The sequence below is a fragment of the Globicephala melas genome, chromosome 13 (genome assembly GCF_963455315.2).
Source record: "Globicephala melas chromosome 13, mGloMel1.2, whole genome shotgun sequence".
Lineage (NCBI taxonomy): Eukaryota > Metazoa > Chordata > Mammalia > Artiodactyla > Delphinidae > Globicephala > Globicephala melas.
Window position 1 is genome coordinate 14,665,277 of NC_083326.1, and position 14,871 is coordinate 14,680,147.

The 14,871-nt window shown below is 40.4% G+C and overlaps 1 protein-coding gene and 1 long non-coding RNA gene across 4 annotated transcripts in view; one reads left to right on the forward strand and one right to left on the reverse strand.

Moving 5' to 3' along the window:
* The window catches only part of LMAN1 (lectin, mannose binding 1), a 29,008-nt gene extending 15,544 nt beyond the window's left edge, over nucleotides 1-13,464 (reverse strand). For 2 of the 3 annotated variants that reach the window (XM_030868078.2, XM_030868077.2), the window contains exons 1-6: nucleotides 13,222-13,464; nucleotides 9,850-10,004; nucleotides 9,659-9,766; nucleotides 8,606-8,667; nucleotides 7,551-7,650; nucleotides 1,540-1,663 (exon numbers count right to left, since the gene is read on the reverse strand). In XM_030868078.2, coding sequence (XP_030723938.2) covers nucleotides 1,540-1,663; nucleotides 7,551-7,650; nucleotides 8,606-8,667; nucleotides 9,659-9,766; nucleotides 9,850-10,004; nucleotides 13,222-13,459 — 787 coding nt within the window. In that variant the 5' untranslated portion in view covers nucleotides 13,460-13,464. The remainder of the gene's footprint in view (nucleotides 1-1,539; nucleotides 1,664-7,550; nucleotides 7,651-8,605; nucleotides 8,668-9,658; nucleotides 9,767-9,849; nucleotides 10,005-13,221) is intronic. The other variant, XM_060310720.1, reaches the window with a different exon arrangement.
* A 358-nt stretch (nucleotides 13,465-13,822) lies between these two features.
* The window catches only part of LOC132598351 (uncharacterized), a 38,611-nt gene continuing 37,562 nt past the window's right edge, over nucleotides 13,823-14,871 (forward strand). The window contains exon 1 of the long non-coding RNA XR_009566425.1: nucleotides 13,823-13,948. This is a non-coding gene — a long non-coding RNA (uncharacterized lncRNA). The remainder of the gene's footprint in view (nucleotides 13,949-14,871) is intronic.

The following is a 14,871-nucleotide window of genomic DNA, read 5'->3' on the forward strand; positions in this document are numbered from 1 at the left end:
TAACACATGATGGATGTTTAATAAATGCCTGATAAGGGAATGAACAAACAAATGAAGGGTCAAAACAAGTCCAAACTCCTAATTCTGGCAGCAAGATCCTCCTTTATTTTTCCACAAATCTCCTTCATGCGCTCCAGTCAAGTGAGACAAAATCCTGTTCTTCAGGTATTTCCTGTTCCTACCTGTCTCTGAACCTTTCTTATAGTGCTTATCAGTCCCAGCCTTACTTTCCTGTTTTAACCATGCATGACACTGCTCTGTCCTGGATTACTGGGACAGTCCTGATTTATCTGTGTTCCCCTGGCATTACTAATAGCATCTCCTGTTACTCCCAAATCATCTCGATTAGAATATGATTACTTTTCTATATATTATTTATATTTGTTTCCCTCATACAGATTTTATTTCACCTAAAATCGTATTAAAAAATCAAATTAGGGGCTTCGCTGGTGGCGCAGTGGTTGAGAGTCTGCCTGCCGATGCAGGGGACACGGGTTCGTGCCCCTGTCCGGGAAGATCCCACATGCCGTGGAGCGGCTGGGCCCGTGAGCCATGGCCGCTGAGCCTGCGTGTCCGGAGCCTGTGCTCCGTAATGGGAGAGGCCACAACAGACAGTGAGAGGCCCGCGTACCGCAAAAAAAAAAAAAAAAAAATCAAATTCATTTCAAGCTGTTTAAGCTAAAAACAGCTAACGGATCAAACCTCATAACATCGAATTACAATACTCATCCTGGCTAGTGTCTCATCTACAAAGCAAGAGAGATGAATTTCCACTGCAGCAATCTCTTTGCTTTCTGCTACTTTTATGGAGATCTAGATATACAGCCAGATTAAAGAGAAAATTGTAATACCATAGTGTAGGTTAGGTAACATTAGGAGAAGTCATGCAGTGTTAATAGAGCCCTAGACCCAGGAGCCAGAAATCTAAACCAAGTCCTGCCTGGGTCTGATTTATTGGCCATGTGATCTTTAGAAAGCCCTTTAATCCAAGATTTGGCCAAGTCACCTAAAAATCGGTTAAATATGGTCTATCCTTTCTCCTTCCTTCCTTGTTCTATTGTAAGGAAAAATTCACATATTTGAAAATAATAAAAATATTATACAATATGAACACAAGATGGTGTTAACATCCAATGATAAGTTCATTTATCACCACTCATGGAAAAAAAAGGGTAAGTACGTCTTCTTTAAAGTTTAGCCCCCAATAATATTTCCTCATTTAAATGTGCTGTGACAGCTCTCAGGATCCTAAAGCACTTGGCAGTTAACCTTTTAAATGTCTCCTTCACTATAAAATATCACATCCAAACTGACAGTCTAATTTACATAATTGCACATAGCCCCAGCCAACTGTAAACCTACAGAAAGTAGCGGATCAGCAGTCCCAAGAGACCCAAAAGACTGGCATCCCAGATCATGGAAGGTTACAACCAGTCTTAAAAGGTTAAAAGCAAACAACGCTACCCATGTCCAAAATACATTATTCCCAATAAAATTCAATTCACAACCTTTCAATATTAAAAGATACCAAGATTTTACCTGCAAGACCTCCAGTTGCAGCAGATATTCCAAAATGCCCCTGTGCAGGGATAATCATATTTTCCACTTTGGTGCAAAATTCATAATCATTTTTGTCTGGTGTGAAGCCATTATTGATCATTACCTAGAAAGACAAACTGTAGCTATAGCTTTTACAAAGATCTTGTAAAATGAATCTCAAGCAGTTTATGACTATTTGATCTTTATATTTGGTCTAATAACCACCAAAAAGCTATCAGCTTCAAATCATTATACTGTACACCTTAAACTTACAGTGTTGTATGTCAATTACATCTCAATAAAGTTGGAAGAAAAAATGAAAATTAAAAAAATTTAAAAGCTGTAATCCCTTGTCCATTAAATAAACTCACTTATTTGGGATCATTATACAATGAGATAATTCACTTCAGGAAATGGTTTTTGCCCTACTGTGTGTCAAAGGCTTAAAAATAAAAATCTGATAACTTTCCATGAAAATCTTTCTAAAATAGAATGTGGTTCACCTTCTCTAGAGAAGACTTAAGGAACCAACCATGATTACTTTCTCTGAATAGTTCCTACAGAAGAGGGATCAGGCTTGGTCTGAAACTCCAGTGACAGAGCTACAACGAATAAGTTAAATCGACAATTTTTACTATAGAGGTTGAGAATTAAACAGATTGCCTCAGCAAGTAGTGAACTCCTCTTCATTAAGTTAGGGGGGTGGGCTTCCCTGGTGGCGCCGTGGTTGAGAGTCCACCTGCCGATGCAGGGGACATGGGTTCGTGCGCCAGTCTGGGAAAATCCCACATGCCGCGGAGCGGCTGGGCCCGTGAGCCATGGCCGCTGAGCCTGCGCGTCCAGAGCCTGTGCTCTGCAACGGGAGAGGCCACAACAGTGAGAGGCCCACATACTGCCCCCCCAAAAAAAAACAAAAAAAACAGGGGGGTAACTGGACTGTACTAAGTTAGCAGAGAGTCAGCAAAAGTGACAAGTCATATAGACAAAAAAAGGCAGAAAATGAAAAAAACAGAAAGACACATAAGCTTCTATGCTGCAGAATGTATTTTTGAAATAATGACCCTACATGTCTTAAACGAACTTTGGAAATCTGAGCAAGCACAGGAATCCACCTGGCACATGAATATTCTCATGAGCCCAGTCAAGCAGTGGTCTGGCCTCTTTAATACCTTTCACTTCTAGCAACCCAGCCACTAGCCCCACCCTAAAGAAGAGCCACCGAGATAGAGTGGAAGCAAAGGGAGCAGGTACACGGCACCAGAGTAAGGGCACTTCTGTCATTACCTCCAGATGCAAAGTTTCGTTAGTGACACTTAAGATAAAGTCATACAGGTAAAATGTGACAGTACTTGATCCAAATTTTTAGCAAAAGAGTAAGGGACAGGGCAATATGAAGGGTTAATCTCTATATAACGTAGGATGGCAACACGGGAACTCCTACCAATTTTTTAAAAATCACCTGCCATTTATTGACCAATATTAATATTTCTGTTTCCTCTATTCAGTAATGTTCCTATTTGAGTTTATAGCATGTACAACTGATTCTCCTACAGTCTTTCAAATCGCCGATCAGTAAGACATTTGCCTTCGAGAGATAAAAAAAGAAGTGTTAAGTTAATCATATTCTAAAATTAATACTAAGAACTTTCAACTCTTCAATATTTTTTCCTTGAGCCCTAATAAATTGAAAATCCATCAGAAGTATTTACTATCCAGTTCTAATTCTTTAAACAAACAAAAAAGGTACAATATATTCACTGCACGATGAGTCTGGAGGAACCTTAGGGCTGTGACTGTACAGGTACAATATATCCACTGATTAATACCAGTAACGCTTCTTTGAGATTACAGATAACATCCCTTATTCATCTTACAGTTTCGACCCGTTGTTAAATACCATGCTTGCAGTATTTAAAATCTTGTTTTGGAATTCCCTGGCTGTCCAGTGGTCAGGACCCCATGCTTCCACTGCTGAGGGCGTGGGTTTGATCCCTGGTCGGGGGAACTAAGATCCTACGTGCCACACGGCATGGCCAAAAAAAAAAAAGTGTATAATATCTTGTTTTGACATATTTCCTCCACTAACAGCATTTCTTTTTCCCCTTGCTTTGTTTTTCCCTCCAAAGCTCAAACAACTGGGAGCTAAAGATGTAAGTATATTTAATAAACATTTCTTGAGTACTAAACACGGGCACAATATTAGAGAGTATGAGGAATGTAGGATATAGTGCCTGCACTGAGATGTGTACAACCATACTGATGAGAAAAGACATACAAACCATAATTAACTAGCAAGTCAAGACAACATATTTTAAAGGGCAAATAAGCACCAGAGGAAAAAAAAAAACACTTAGAGTTTAAGAGAGACAGATCCTTAAGAGCTGATGTTTGGGAAATCTGATGGAAAGGGATCCTGAACTAGTACGTTCCAGAATGAGCACAACTCTGCCAGGTAGAGAGGAAAGGGGAGAGTATTATAGGAAGGGGCAGCAGACGGAGCAAGCACACGGAGGCTAGGACCGTTAAGTCACAACCAGATGTCCTGCCAAGTCTCTCTAAAATGTATTCTTCAGAACACTGGCTCTATAGACATTCACAGATACGAAGTGAAAAGAGAATTCCATGGCCCAGTAAGCCTAAAGAATGAGGGGTTTAATAAAGGTTCTTTATTTTGGGACTTCCCAGCGTCTTTAACGTGCTTGTGCACAGACCTCCCAATCTTATCTGACCACGGAACTCTTTTTGGGGTCCTGCAGGATTACTGTTTTGCGAACTGCTGGTAGGGCTGACGGCCTCACTGCGTGGGGTTGTCTAGGCAGCCTCCCTGTGATCTGTGTACTCAGGTGTGTGTCTGTACTCGCCATGGTTGGTATCTGGGTTCTGCCACATGAAGGTAAGCATGACCTACTGATGCCCCTGATGAAACTGTACAGGACGTATAATAATTCCAGCGGAACTCAAATCCAAGTTAGTCATAATAGACTGGACAGTGCCTCTATTCTGAGGTCTCTAAATTAGTTTGGAATTTAAGACTAAGCCAATACAAAGTTTTCCAAATAACTGTCTTTTTCAGAATTTATACAAAGGAGTGCAAGGCTGGCTCATGATTTAGGGAAAAGAAAAATGTATACAAGATATTCTTTACTTATAAGCATTATATAACCAGGTACTGATGGCATTGTTAAAAATGCAATGTTCACATGGTATTAGTGACCTTAGTTATTATAACTGCCTGCTGGGTATATCTACCTAACCTAAATATTAACCCAAACTCAATTTGTCTACAACTAAACTCCTTACCAACTGTCTGCCTTCCCACTCCTCCCTCAAACACAAAGAAACGTGCTGCTTTTTGGCTAGTTAATGGTACCATTTAGCTGAACACTGGCCAGAAATTCAGGAACTATCTTTGACTCCACAACTATATTCACTCTCCCAGCCCCAAGCCAACTAGTACTAAGTTCTGTAGTCTTCACCTCCTAATCATCTCTTCTTTCCTCTACCCTCGTTCAGACCACAAGTGGAGTCTTGCCGCTAAAATAGTGCTGGGTTCAAATCACAGTTCTGTTACTTATGTGGTAAGACACTGTCCAAGTTACTTAAACTCTCCCATATTCAATTTCCCCATTTATAAAATGGGGATGCCTTCCCCATAGGGCTGTTGGAATAAATGAGAAATATTTGCAAACGATATATCTGACAAGGGGTTAATATCCAAAATATACAAAGAACTCATACAAGTCAACATCAGAAAAGCAAACAACGAGATTAAAAAATGGGCAGAGGATCTGAATAGACACTTGTCCAAAGACATACAGATAGTCAACAGGTACATGAAAAGACGCTCCACATCACTAATCAGGGAAGTGCAGATCAAAACCACAATGAGGCATCACCTCACACCTGTTCAGAATGGCTATTATCTAAAAGACAACAAATAACAGATGCTGGTGAGGGTGTGGAGAAAAGGGAACCCTTGTGCACTGTTGGCAGAAATGTAAATTGGTACAACCACTATGGAAAGCAGCATGGAGATTATTTCTCAAAAAATTTAAAACAGAACTACCATAGGATCTAGCAACTCCACTCCAGGGAACTTATCCAAAGATAATGAAAACACTAATGAAAAAATATAGGCACCCCTACGTTCACTGCAGCATTATTTACAACAGCCAACATATGGAAGCAACCTAAGTGCCCACCAACAGATGAATGGATAAAGATGTAGTACATATATACAACAGAATATTCCTCAGCCATAAAAAGATTGAAATCTTGCCATTTGCAACAACATGGATGGACCTAGAGGGTGTTATGCTAAGTGAAGTCAGACAGAGAAAGACAAGTACTGTATGATTTCACTTATAAGTGGAATCTAAAAAACAAATGAACAAACAGAACAAAAAAGAGTCATAGACACAGAGCACAAACAGGTGGTTGCCAGAGGGGAGGGAATTGGCAGGGAGGAGAGAAATAGTGAGAGAGAGTAAGAAGTACAACCTTCCAGTTGCAAAATAAATGACTTACAGGTATGAAATGTACAGTGTAGGGAAATCGGTCAATAATTATGAAATATCTTTGTATGGTGATAGATAACTGGACTTATCATGGTGGTCATTTTGAAATGTACAGAAATATTGAATCACTACATTGTATACCAGGAACTAACATAGTGTTATAGGTCAATTTTACTTGAAAAACAAACAAACAAACAAACATATAGCACTAGATTTGTGGATACCAGCAGTAGGGGATGGGGGTGGGGGAATTGGATGAAGACAGTCAAAAGGGATAAACTTCCAGTTATAAGATAAATAAGTACTAGGGATGTAATGTACAACATGGTAAGTATAATCAACACTGCCGTCTTACATATGAAAATGGTTAAAAGAGTAAATCCTAAGAGTTCTTATCAGAAGGAAAAAAAATGTTTGACATTACTATTTTATTTTTTAAATTTTATTTTACATGTGCAGTTTTATTTCAGTTTGGAAATCATGCACGAAATACGATCTAATAAAAAATTCTAATCTAATATAAAATTTTTTTTCTATTTAATTCTCTATATGAGATGATGGATGTTCATTAAACTTGTTGTGGTCATCATTTCATGATGTATGTAAGTCAAATCGTTACGCTGTATACCTTAAACTTCTACAGTGCTGTAGGTCAATTATATCTCAATAAAACTGGAAGAAAAAAGAAAACGTGAGCAACTGCATGTAGAGTACCAAGTACAGGTGGTGGCTCATTTACAGCAAGGAGGCTAAAATCATCCTATTTTTTGCTCCTTTCACAAATACCATTATAAAAACACTGCTGCCTAAGTCATCTTCCTCAACTGTAAACCTGATCATTTCACATTCCTGCTTATAACTGTAAACTGTTCCTTACGGGATAAACTACACAGAGGGCTGCGAGACTTGTTACTGCCAACCTTTCAACCTCACTCTCCAAATCTCCTCTATCCTCCAGCCATACCAACTATTTGCCTTTCCCAAATCTTTCAACAGTCCCGATGCCCGTTTTCTCTGCCTGGAATATGCACTCCATCTAGGAAACTTCTACTTCTCCTTCAAGGTGCAGCTCAACTCTGAGAAACTGTTCCTGACTTTCACCGCTCCAGCCTGGCAGAGTTACAGGATTCTAACCTCCTGATCCCTTAAATTTACCACATAGCATACTAACATTACATAAGCATAATGTTACATAATGTCACCTCCATTAGACAAGCTCTTTGGAGAAAATGACCTTTGTCTTATTCATATTTGTGTGGCACACAGTAGAATGCCTAAACATTCACTGACTAAACACAAACCTACTGGCAAATTTGACAACACATGACCACTTACACCGAGCTTTGAAGCCACTTCTGCTCTCTCAGAGTAACACTGATGAGTATGCGAACAATATCCAAATTTCAAATGCATTGAATTTCTATCAAAGATTCAGAATGAGAAGTCATACTAGAATATTGTTCATTTGATTATCTCTAAATGCATGTTACTTACTGTCAATGTTTTCTGGTAATACGTAATCTTTGCCCGGACAGGATAGGGTTTATTACGAAAGTCCCTTTGGCAACTTGCTAAAGCTTGATTAGCACCATCACTATAGTGTGAGGGAAAGGAAGACAAACAAGAAACTTAAAGCTTCTCGATATGTTAAAAACTCACTATTTAAAATGATTAATGTCCAGAAAGGTCAAAACAAAATCAAGTTATGACAAAGCTTGGGATATTTGAAGTTATTTATGCAGAAAACACCAAGGACTCTGGATAACAAAAGGAGCCAATGTTACCACGGCTGCCTGCCAGCAAGGGGAAGGGATACTCTTCCTCTCCACAAGACTAGGGCAGGGTCAGAGTCACATACGGTGCTTTCAACAACGCAGATTCCTAGATCCCACCCTCAATCAGCTGAAGCAGCATCACAAGGGGGAGGCTTGGACCTCTTGTTTATATATTTCAATGGGTGGTCATGATGAACTACCAGAGTTACAAATCACTAAGGTAGGAAAGTAATTTTTCTTACAGTTCACTGACTGGCTAAAAGGTAATCCCCCCAACAAACACGTGAAAATTAAAAATGTACATACCTGATTCATACACATTATAAATATACTGAACACTCGAAGTTTTGTAGCCCACTGAGAATCTTTTCAATACAGCAATACAAAGGCTGAATGACATGGCACGCACTGCTTAGTCATTAGGTTGGTTAAGGCTCTGAACCTTATTTTTTAAAGATCCCTCTTAATAAAGATGAAAAAACATGACTATTGTTATCACTAAGAGCCAGGAATGTTTTATCAACCTTTAAAGGTACTATTTAATTTCAGGTTAACTACAACACATTTTTATGTTTGAAATCTAGGTGGTCCGCAGAAAGAACTTTAAAACAAAACCAAATTAAGATAAGACCTTTCCACTAAGTTACAAAAAACATCTCAAGGAAAAGAATAATCTTACTTCATCTGGAAAATGTTCAGATTTGAAACAATATATTTTATAAGGTTTCTAAAAAGAAGCTGAAATCAGGAATAATGTAAAACATATACACTTACTTTTGATGGTCATATTGGATTTGTCCATTGTTGCCTATAATCACTATTGCAGGATTATTTTTCTATAAATAAAGAGAATGTATTTGTTTTAAAGTCCTTAGACCAAAGAAGTATAGATCATTCTGGGTGTGCTATAAGTTCTCTTACACCTCTAAAATCCTAGGACACTGTGAGCATGGGACTGGTATGGGACTTATGGGAGCTCAGTAACAGGAGGACTAACATGGCCTCAGCATTCAAGAAGCTCAATGTTAAAGCTCTCCTTTAAATTGCTAATCATGACCTCGGATAATCAGTGGACAAACTACTAAATGAAACAATGATCATCAGTTTTCGGGCTGCTAAAGCACAAGTTAATGTTTCCAATTCATAAGTACATTTTGCTCTTAACTGTTTTAGAGAAATCGGCTGATCAAAAAGTGTGATTAACATATACGAAAACATATCAACATGTGAGCTAGTAGTAGTTATGCACACATTTTCATGAAAACAAACAGTAATAATCTTCTAAACACTAACCACCTACATCTAAATGACTCATGCTGATCCATCAAAATTATTAAGCATAGGGGCTTCCCTGGTGGCGCAGTGACTGAGAGTCCACCTGCCGATGCAGGGGACACGGGTTCGTGCCCCGGTCCGGGAAGATCCCACATGCCGTGGAGCGGCTGGGCCCGTGAGCCATGGCCGCTGAGCCTGCGCGTCCGGAGCCTGTGCTCCGCAACGGGAGAGGCCACAACAGTGAGAGGCCCGCGTACCGCAAAAAAAAAAAAATTATTAAGCATAAACAGGGTGATGGGGAGGTGGGTACTGAAAAGTTCTCAGACCTGAGGTTCCACTGTTACCTCAAGTTAGTAGATGACGAATCATGAACTCCTAGCTTTAAATTTATAAATTCCCAGCTATATAAAGACTAATCATCACACTTAAAATACAGTTTGGGGAGTCCTCTACTATTAAACTGACAAAAGTGTTAAATAAGCTATATTGTTCACAGCCTAACTTTGTTAGCAAATATATTAAAATGGGTAACAGTCCTGAAAACAAATATACCTTTCCATCATTGTCAAAAGAATCAAAAAATATTCCAACACCATTCCACATATCAGCTGATCCAAACACAGGACCCTCCAAGCCTTGATTTTCTGTATACCAAATTGCCTGTAAATACATAACACGGGACATTTAGAGACTACTGGTATATGCATTTATACAAATTTTCCAAGTTAAAGAAATTACCATACCAGGCCATCAGCTCCAATCCGACCTCTTCCAGTCACTCGAAATGTCACCTCAACTTCCCAGTTCTCAAAGGCTGCTTTTGTCTTTGTCCACACCGATCCTCTTTGGCTTTTTAAAGATGGTGCTATTCGAATTTGATCTGAACTTGGAATAGCATCTAGAATAGAAATAAGGGAAGAAAAGTTTTGTTATAATTAGATAAAACTCAATGAATCACCACCAAACTGTTACATATACCTACTGAGACCTAAGTTTAACTCAGTTACCTGTATGGTAACTTTGTTAGGAAAAAATTTCATGTTGACAGTTTCAGCTTTTAAATTTTAGCGGGTTTTGATACCCGCCTCCTATCTTTGGAAGAGTGCAATATCTCTGCAAAAAAAATTAAAGCTGCAACCAAACACTAAAAATTCAAGGGGCAGCAGGGAGGAAACTACAGCTTGAAAGGTAAATCAACTATTTAATTCTCATGATACTCTTTTTCAAACACCTGAAAAATCCGCATATTTTCTTTTTTAAAACTGTATATATATATTTTTTACCAGTTTACAAACGTTAGAAATCTCAAACAGTGTGAAAAGAACATACCACTAGGAATCAAGAGACTTATTCCTAGTCTCAGTTCAGCTGTGTGACTTTGAGCAAATAATTCTCTTACTCTCTCGGGCTCACCATATGTTCACCTGTAAAATGAAGGGGCTGGGCTCAATCATTTATATACACCCTAAAAGTTATATGCAAAATTTTGAGCATATAAACATTCTTCTAGGGAGAGGGTCAATCAACTGAATTTCAAGTCAATAATCAGTTCTTCAGCATCAGGAGCTTCTCAGAGAGAACAGTGATCCCCAAAATGATGGCCTGCATCTCCATTCACTTACTAGCTGTTTGATCGTAGGCAAGTTACTCCATTTCTCTAACAACCTCATAGGCATATAAGTGCATATAAATATTTCAATAAATGTTAGCTGTTCCTATTATTGGACTAGATAATTATTAAAGCACCTATGAGGTCTATATTTGAACAATTCTGGCACACCTTTTCAGATATTAACCAGTTCTGACATTCTGACATCCACACTGGGACATAACTGTATTGTTTCTTTACAGGTAGGAAAAATTGACTAAAAGACAAGTTGAGATATTTTAGTAAGTTCAGCCACTATTTGTCACCATGACTTTCAAACACTTAAAGGTTTGGGGCAGTCATCACAGGAAAAGCACTGGATATAGAAATCAGAAGACCTGGATTTGAGTACTATTCTACTGACACTATCTATGTAACCTCTTCCAAGAACCTTAACCTTTCTGAACATCAGTTTTTTTCACCTAGAAAACAGATAACACCTGCCTTGCCTACCAAGGATCTAATCAGAGCACGAAGGTGAAAGAGCTCTGAGAGCTATAAAGGCTTACAAATTGCTGTTATCATTTTTGCCCTTATGGACCCAAGGATGTGTACTGACAGTACAAAAGAACATGAGAGTTAAGAAAAAGAAACACCATAGATTTGGTCTTAATTTGGGGATGATGTAAGGGGACACGTTTAAACTAAATCTTAAAAATTTCTCTATTAAAAAAATTGTTTTAAATAATGGATCTCAGGGCAAAATGAAAGGCGAAAAAATGATCAGTGGAGTTAAGAAAGCTGTGAGACTGTAAAAATTACAGTGATAATGAAAGCAAGGGATACCCATAAGCAGTGATTCCCAGAGTCAACAGACAGAAAAGTCACTAGCTAAAATTCTAATCTCTTTATTTCAAATTCAATCTAGCCATACAACTTTCATTCACCCAGGTACATTATCTGACATTTCTGCAGCAGAAAAGCTTAGTTGGTTATAGGTTCTGAAAAGAAAGTCAATGTGACTAATTTAAGTAGCTGATTAACGTTCCTAATTGGCTGATGTATGTGGTGTGAGAAAAAGAACAGCAAGCCGGCAATGGAGAATGGCAGAAGCGAAAAAATGTCAACACATTTACCACCACTACTGAAAAATTCATCATCATTCCAAGAAAAGAAACAAAAATCCCCCAAACCTGTGTCTGGTACACCTGCATCGTCTTTGTGTATTAAAACAATGCTACCTTGATAACAGTTGCCCAGCTACATACCCTTGATGAGTGATCACATAATAAATGTCCGCTGAGTAACAAAATGCACTCTACTTCAAATATTTAATGACTTGGTCATTAAGTCAAATTGAAATTTATGCCTTTTAATTATACATTAATTTCAGTGAAATAGCACTTCCTAAAAGTGTGCTTCCTAGTCAGCAACTACTTTCTAGAAATAGAACATTTTGTTTCAAGCACTCGACAATCTAAAACGATGTATACAAGCCTTACATAAATGATTGCTTAATAACCCATAAAGATGGAATTCAAACTGCCAGTGCTTCTAACCCCAGATAAAGGCATTTGCCACTTGTTTCAAAGGTTGCATCTGATGGTCACTGAACAGAGTTTACAGCATGCCAAGTGCTACGGCTGATTCCTTAGTCAGAGGTGACACATCAGCACTAAAGTTGATACGTTTTCTTTCACATATGTAAATACCTAGCAAGGCTCTCTCAACCACTAACAGTGCTTAACAGTGCCAAACACATAAAATCAGTAACACATGGCGCACAGGTTATTTCAATTCCCCCCCACAAAAACCCCAAAACAGCTGTATATATAATGCTATTCTTAGCCTCAAGTTCTCAGTCAATAACCCCCCTCCTTTCTTCTACTAAATAAAGCAACGAGTGTGACTATTAAATTACCTACTGTGTTAATACAAGACAAAAGATCAAAGACCACACCAAGTCACTGAGAAAGGCAAACTTAACGTACAGTTCCAAGAGGGTGAGAAGAATGTCCTCTGACATAAAGACTTAAAGATTATTCTAAAGCCAACACATGCCACCTCTAAAGCCGTCAGGGGGCATCGGGTACAAACTGGAGCATTACCCACTGCTAACACCGGAGGAGAAAACGCAGGGGAGGGCCGAGGGGGAGCGGGAAAGAAGGTGGAGGGCTGCCAGACCAGGTCTCAGGTTCGGAGGAGACGTGGCGTTGGGGTGAGACGTGATGCCCAGAAGCGAGCTCAAGTTAGTACCTGGAAGTGCGGGAACTAACGAAAAACCTCTAACCCAAACGGAAAGAACAGACAACATCAAAGACGGGAGGAGGAAGGTCGGGTGGAGAGAATGTGGGAAAGACTGGGGGGCTGGCGGAGGGAACCTTGCGGACCAGAGCCGGCGTGCAGGCGAGGCTGCTGAGAAAGGTCCCTTTCACCGCGCATACGGGGTGCCGCGGGGAGAAGGTGAAGAGGAGGAGGCTCAAGGCGGGGAGGGGACCCGGGCCCCCCGACCTCTGCCCTGGCTTACTCCCCGCGTGGGCCCAGAAGGGCACGGTCCCGTCGCTCTGCACCAGGTGCGGTCCCTTGAAGCTGTATTTGTACTCGAAACGCCGATGCGGCTGCGCGCCTGGGGTGCCCGTGGCGCCGGCAGCTGCCGGGTGGCCTCCCACGCCGTCGCCCCCGACGAAACGACAGAGCGACAGCAGCAAAGCGCAGAACAGCGGCCGAGCTCCGGCCCGGGAACCCCTTTGCCTGGATCCCGCCATCTTGGATTCTGGGAAACTGGAGGCCGGCGGAAGGAGGTGGGGGCGGGCGCTGCCGCCGGCCAACAGGGCGCTCCATGATTGGCGGAGCCCGGGGGACCCCGAGGGCAAGGGTGAGCTCCGCCCCCAGGCTCCTCTGTCCAGGAGGCTGCTGGACCCAGAGCATCTGTGGGCGGGGCCTGGGGCGGCAAGGGTCCGCCCGCTCCTCCTATCCTCTCCCAGGGCGGGAAAGGGACTGCAACATACCCTCCCCACCTGATATGGAGTGTTGGAGGAGCAAACCCGAAGGCCAGGAGCTTCCTCCTGCCTCTTAACATACTTTAGAATTCTCGAGCCCTGACGTGGAAGCCACCTAAGTGTCCATCGACAGATGAATGGATAAAGAAGATGTTGCACATATATACAATGGAATATTATTCAGCCATAGAAAGAAACGAAATCGAGTTATTTGTACTGAGGTGGATGGACCTAGAGACTGTCATACAGAGTGAAGTAAGTCAGAAAGAGAAAAACAAATACCATATGCTAACACATATATGGAATCTAAAAAAAAGAAAAAAAAAGGTTCTGAGGAACCTAGGGGCAGGACAAGAATAAAGACGCAGACGTAGAGAATGGACTTGAGGACACGGGGAGGGGGAAGGGTAAGCTGGGACGAACTGGAGAGTGGCATGGACTTATATATACTACCAAATGTAAAATAGATAGCTCGTGGGAAGCAGCCACATAGCACAGGGAGATCAGCTCAGTGCTTTGTGACCACCTAGAGGGGTGGGATAGGGAGGGTGGGAGGGAGACGCAAGAGGGAGGGGATATGGGGATATATGTGTACGTATAGCTGATTCACTTTGTTATAAAGCAGAAACTAACACACCATTGTAAAGCAATTATACTCCAATAAAGAGGTTAAAAATAAAATAAAATACTTTAACTATTTAAAAAAAAAAAAGAATTCTCGAGCCCTGACACCTGTGGACCCACCACATCAATCCTCCCTGACTATAATAAACCTTTTCAGTATTAGGTAGAAGAAAGGCATTCCTTTTGATGTGATACCCATTGTTCAGTAGCTGGTTTTCATTAGGTGGACTTTGCAGAATCATGTCTTTCCAGAAACAAGGCATAATCACGAATACTAATGGTCCTAGCCCCTGAGCTCCACCAACCTGTGTTAGGGCATTTCAGACTGGGAACCAGCAATCCACAGGCCTGGAGAAACCTAAGATCTTTTTGTTGGTGTTGAATCAGGTGTGAGTTTATCACTCAACATTTACCGTTCTCAAAATCTAATCCCAAGAGCTTTCCAAATTTTGAAACCATAGCAGTAAGGCATTCAAATGAAACTGAGTTTAGTTTTTTTTTTTTTTTTCTTTCTGAGTTTAGTTTTGATAAAAGGAATAATGTGCTGTGAAGGG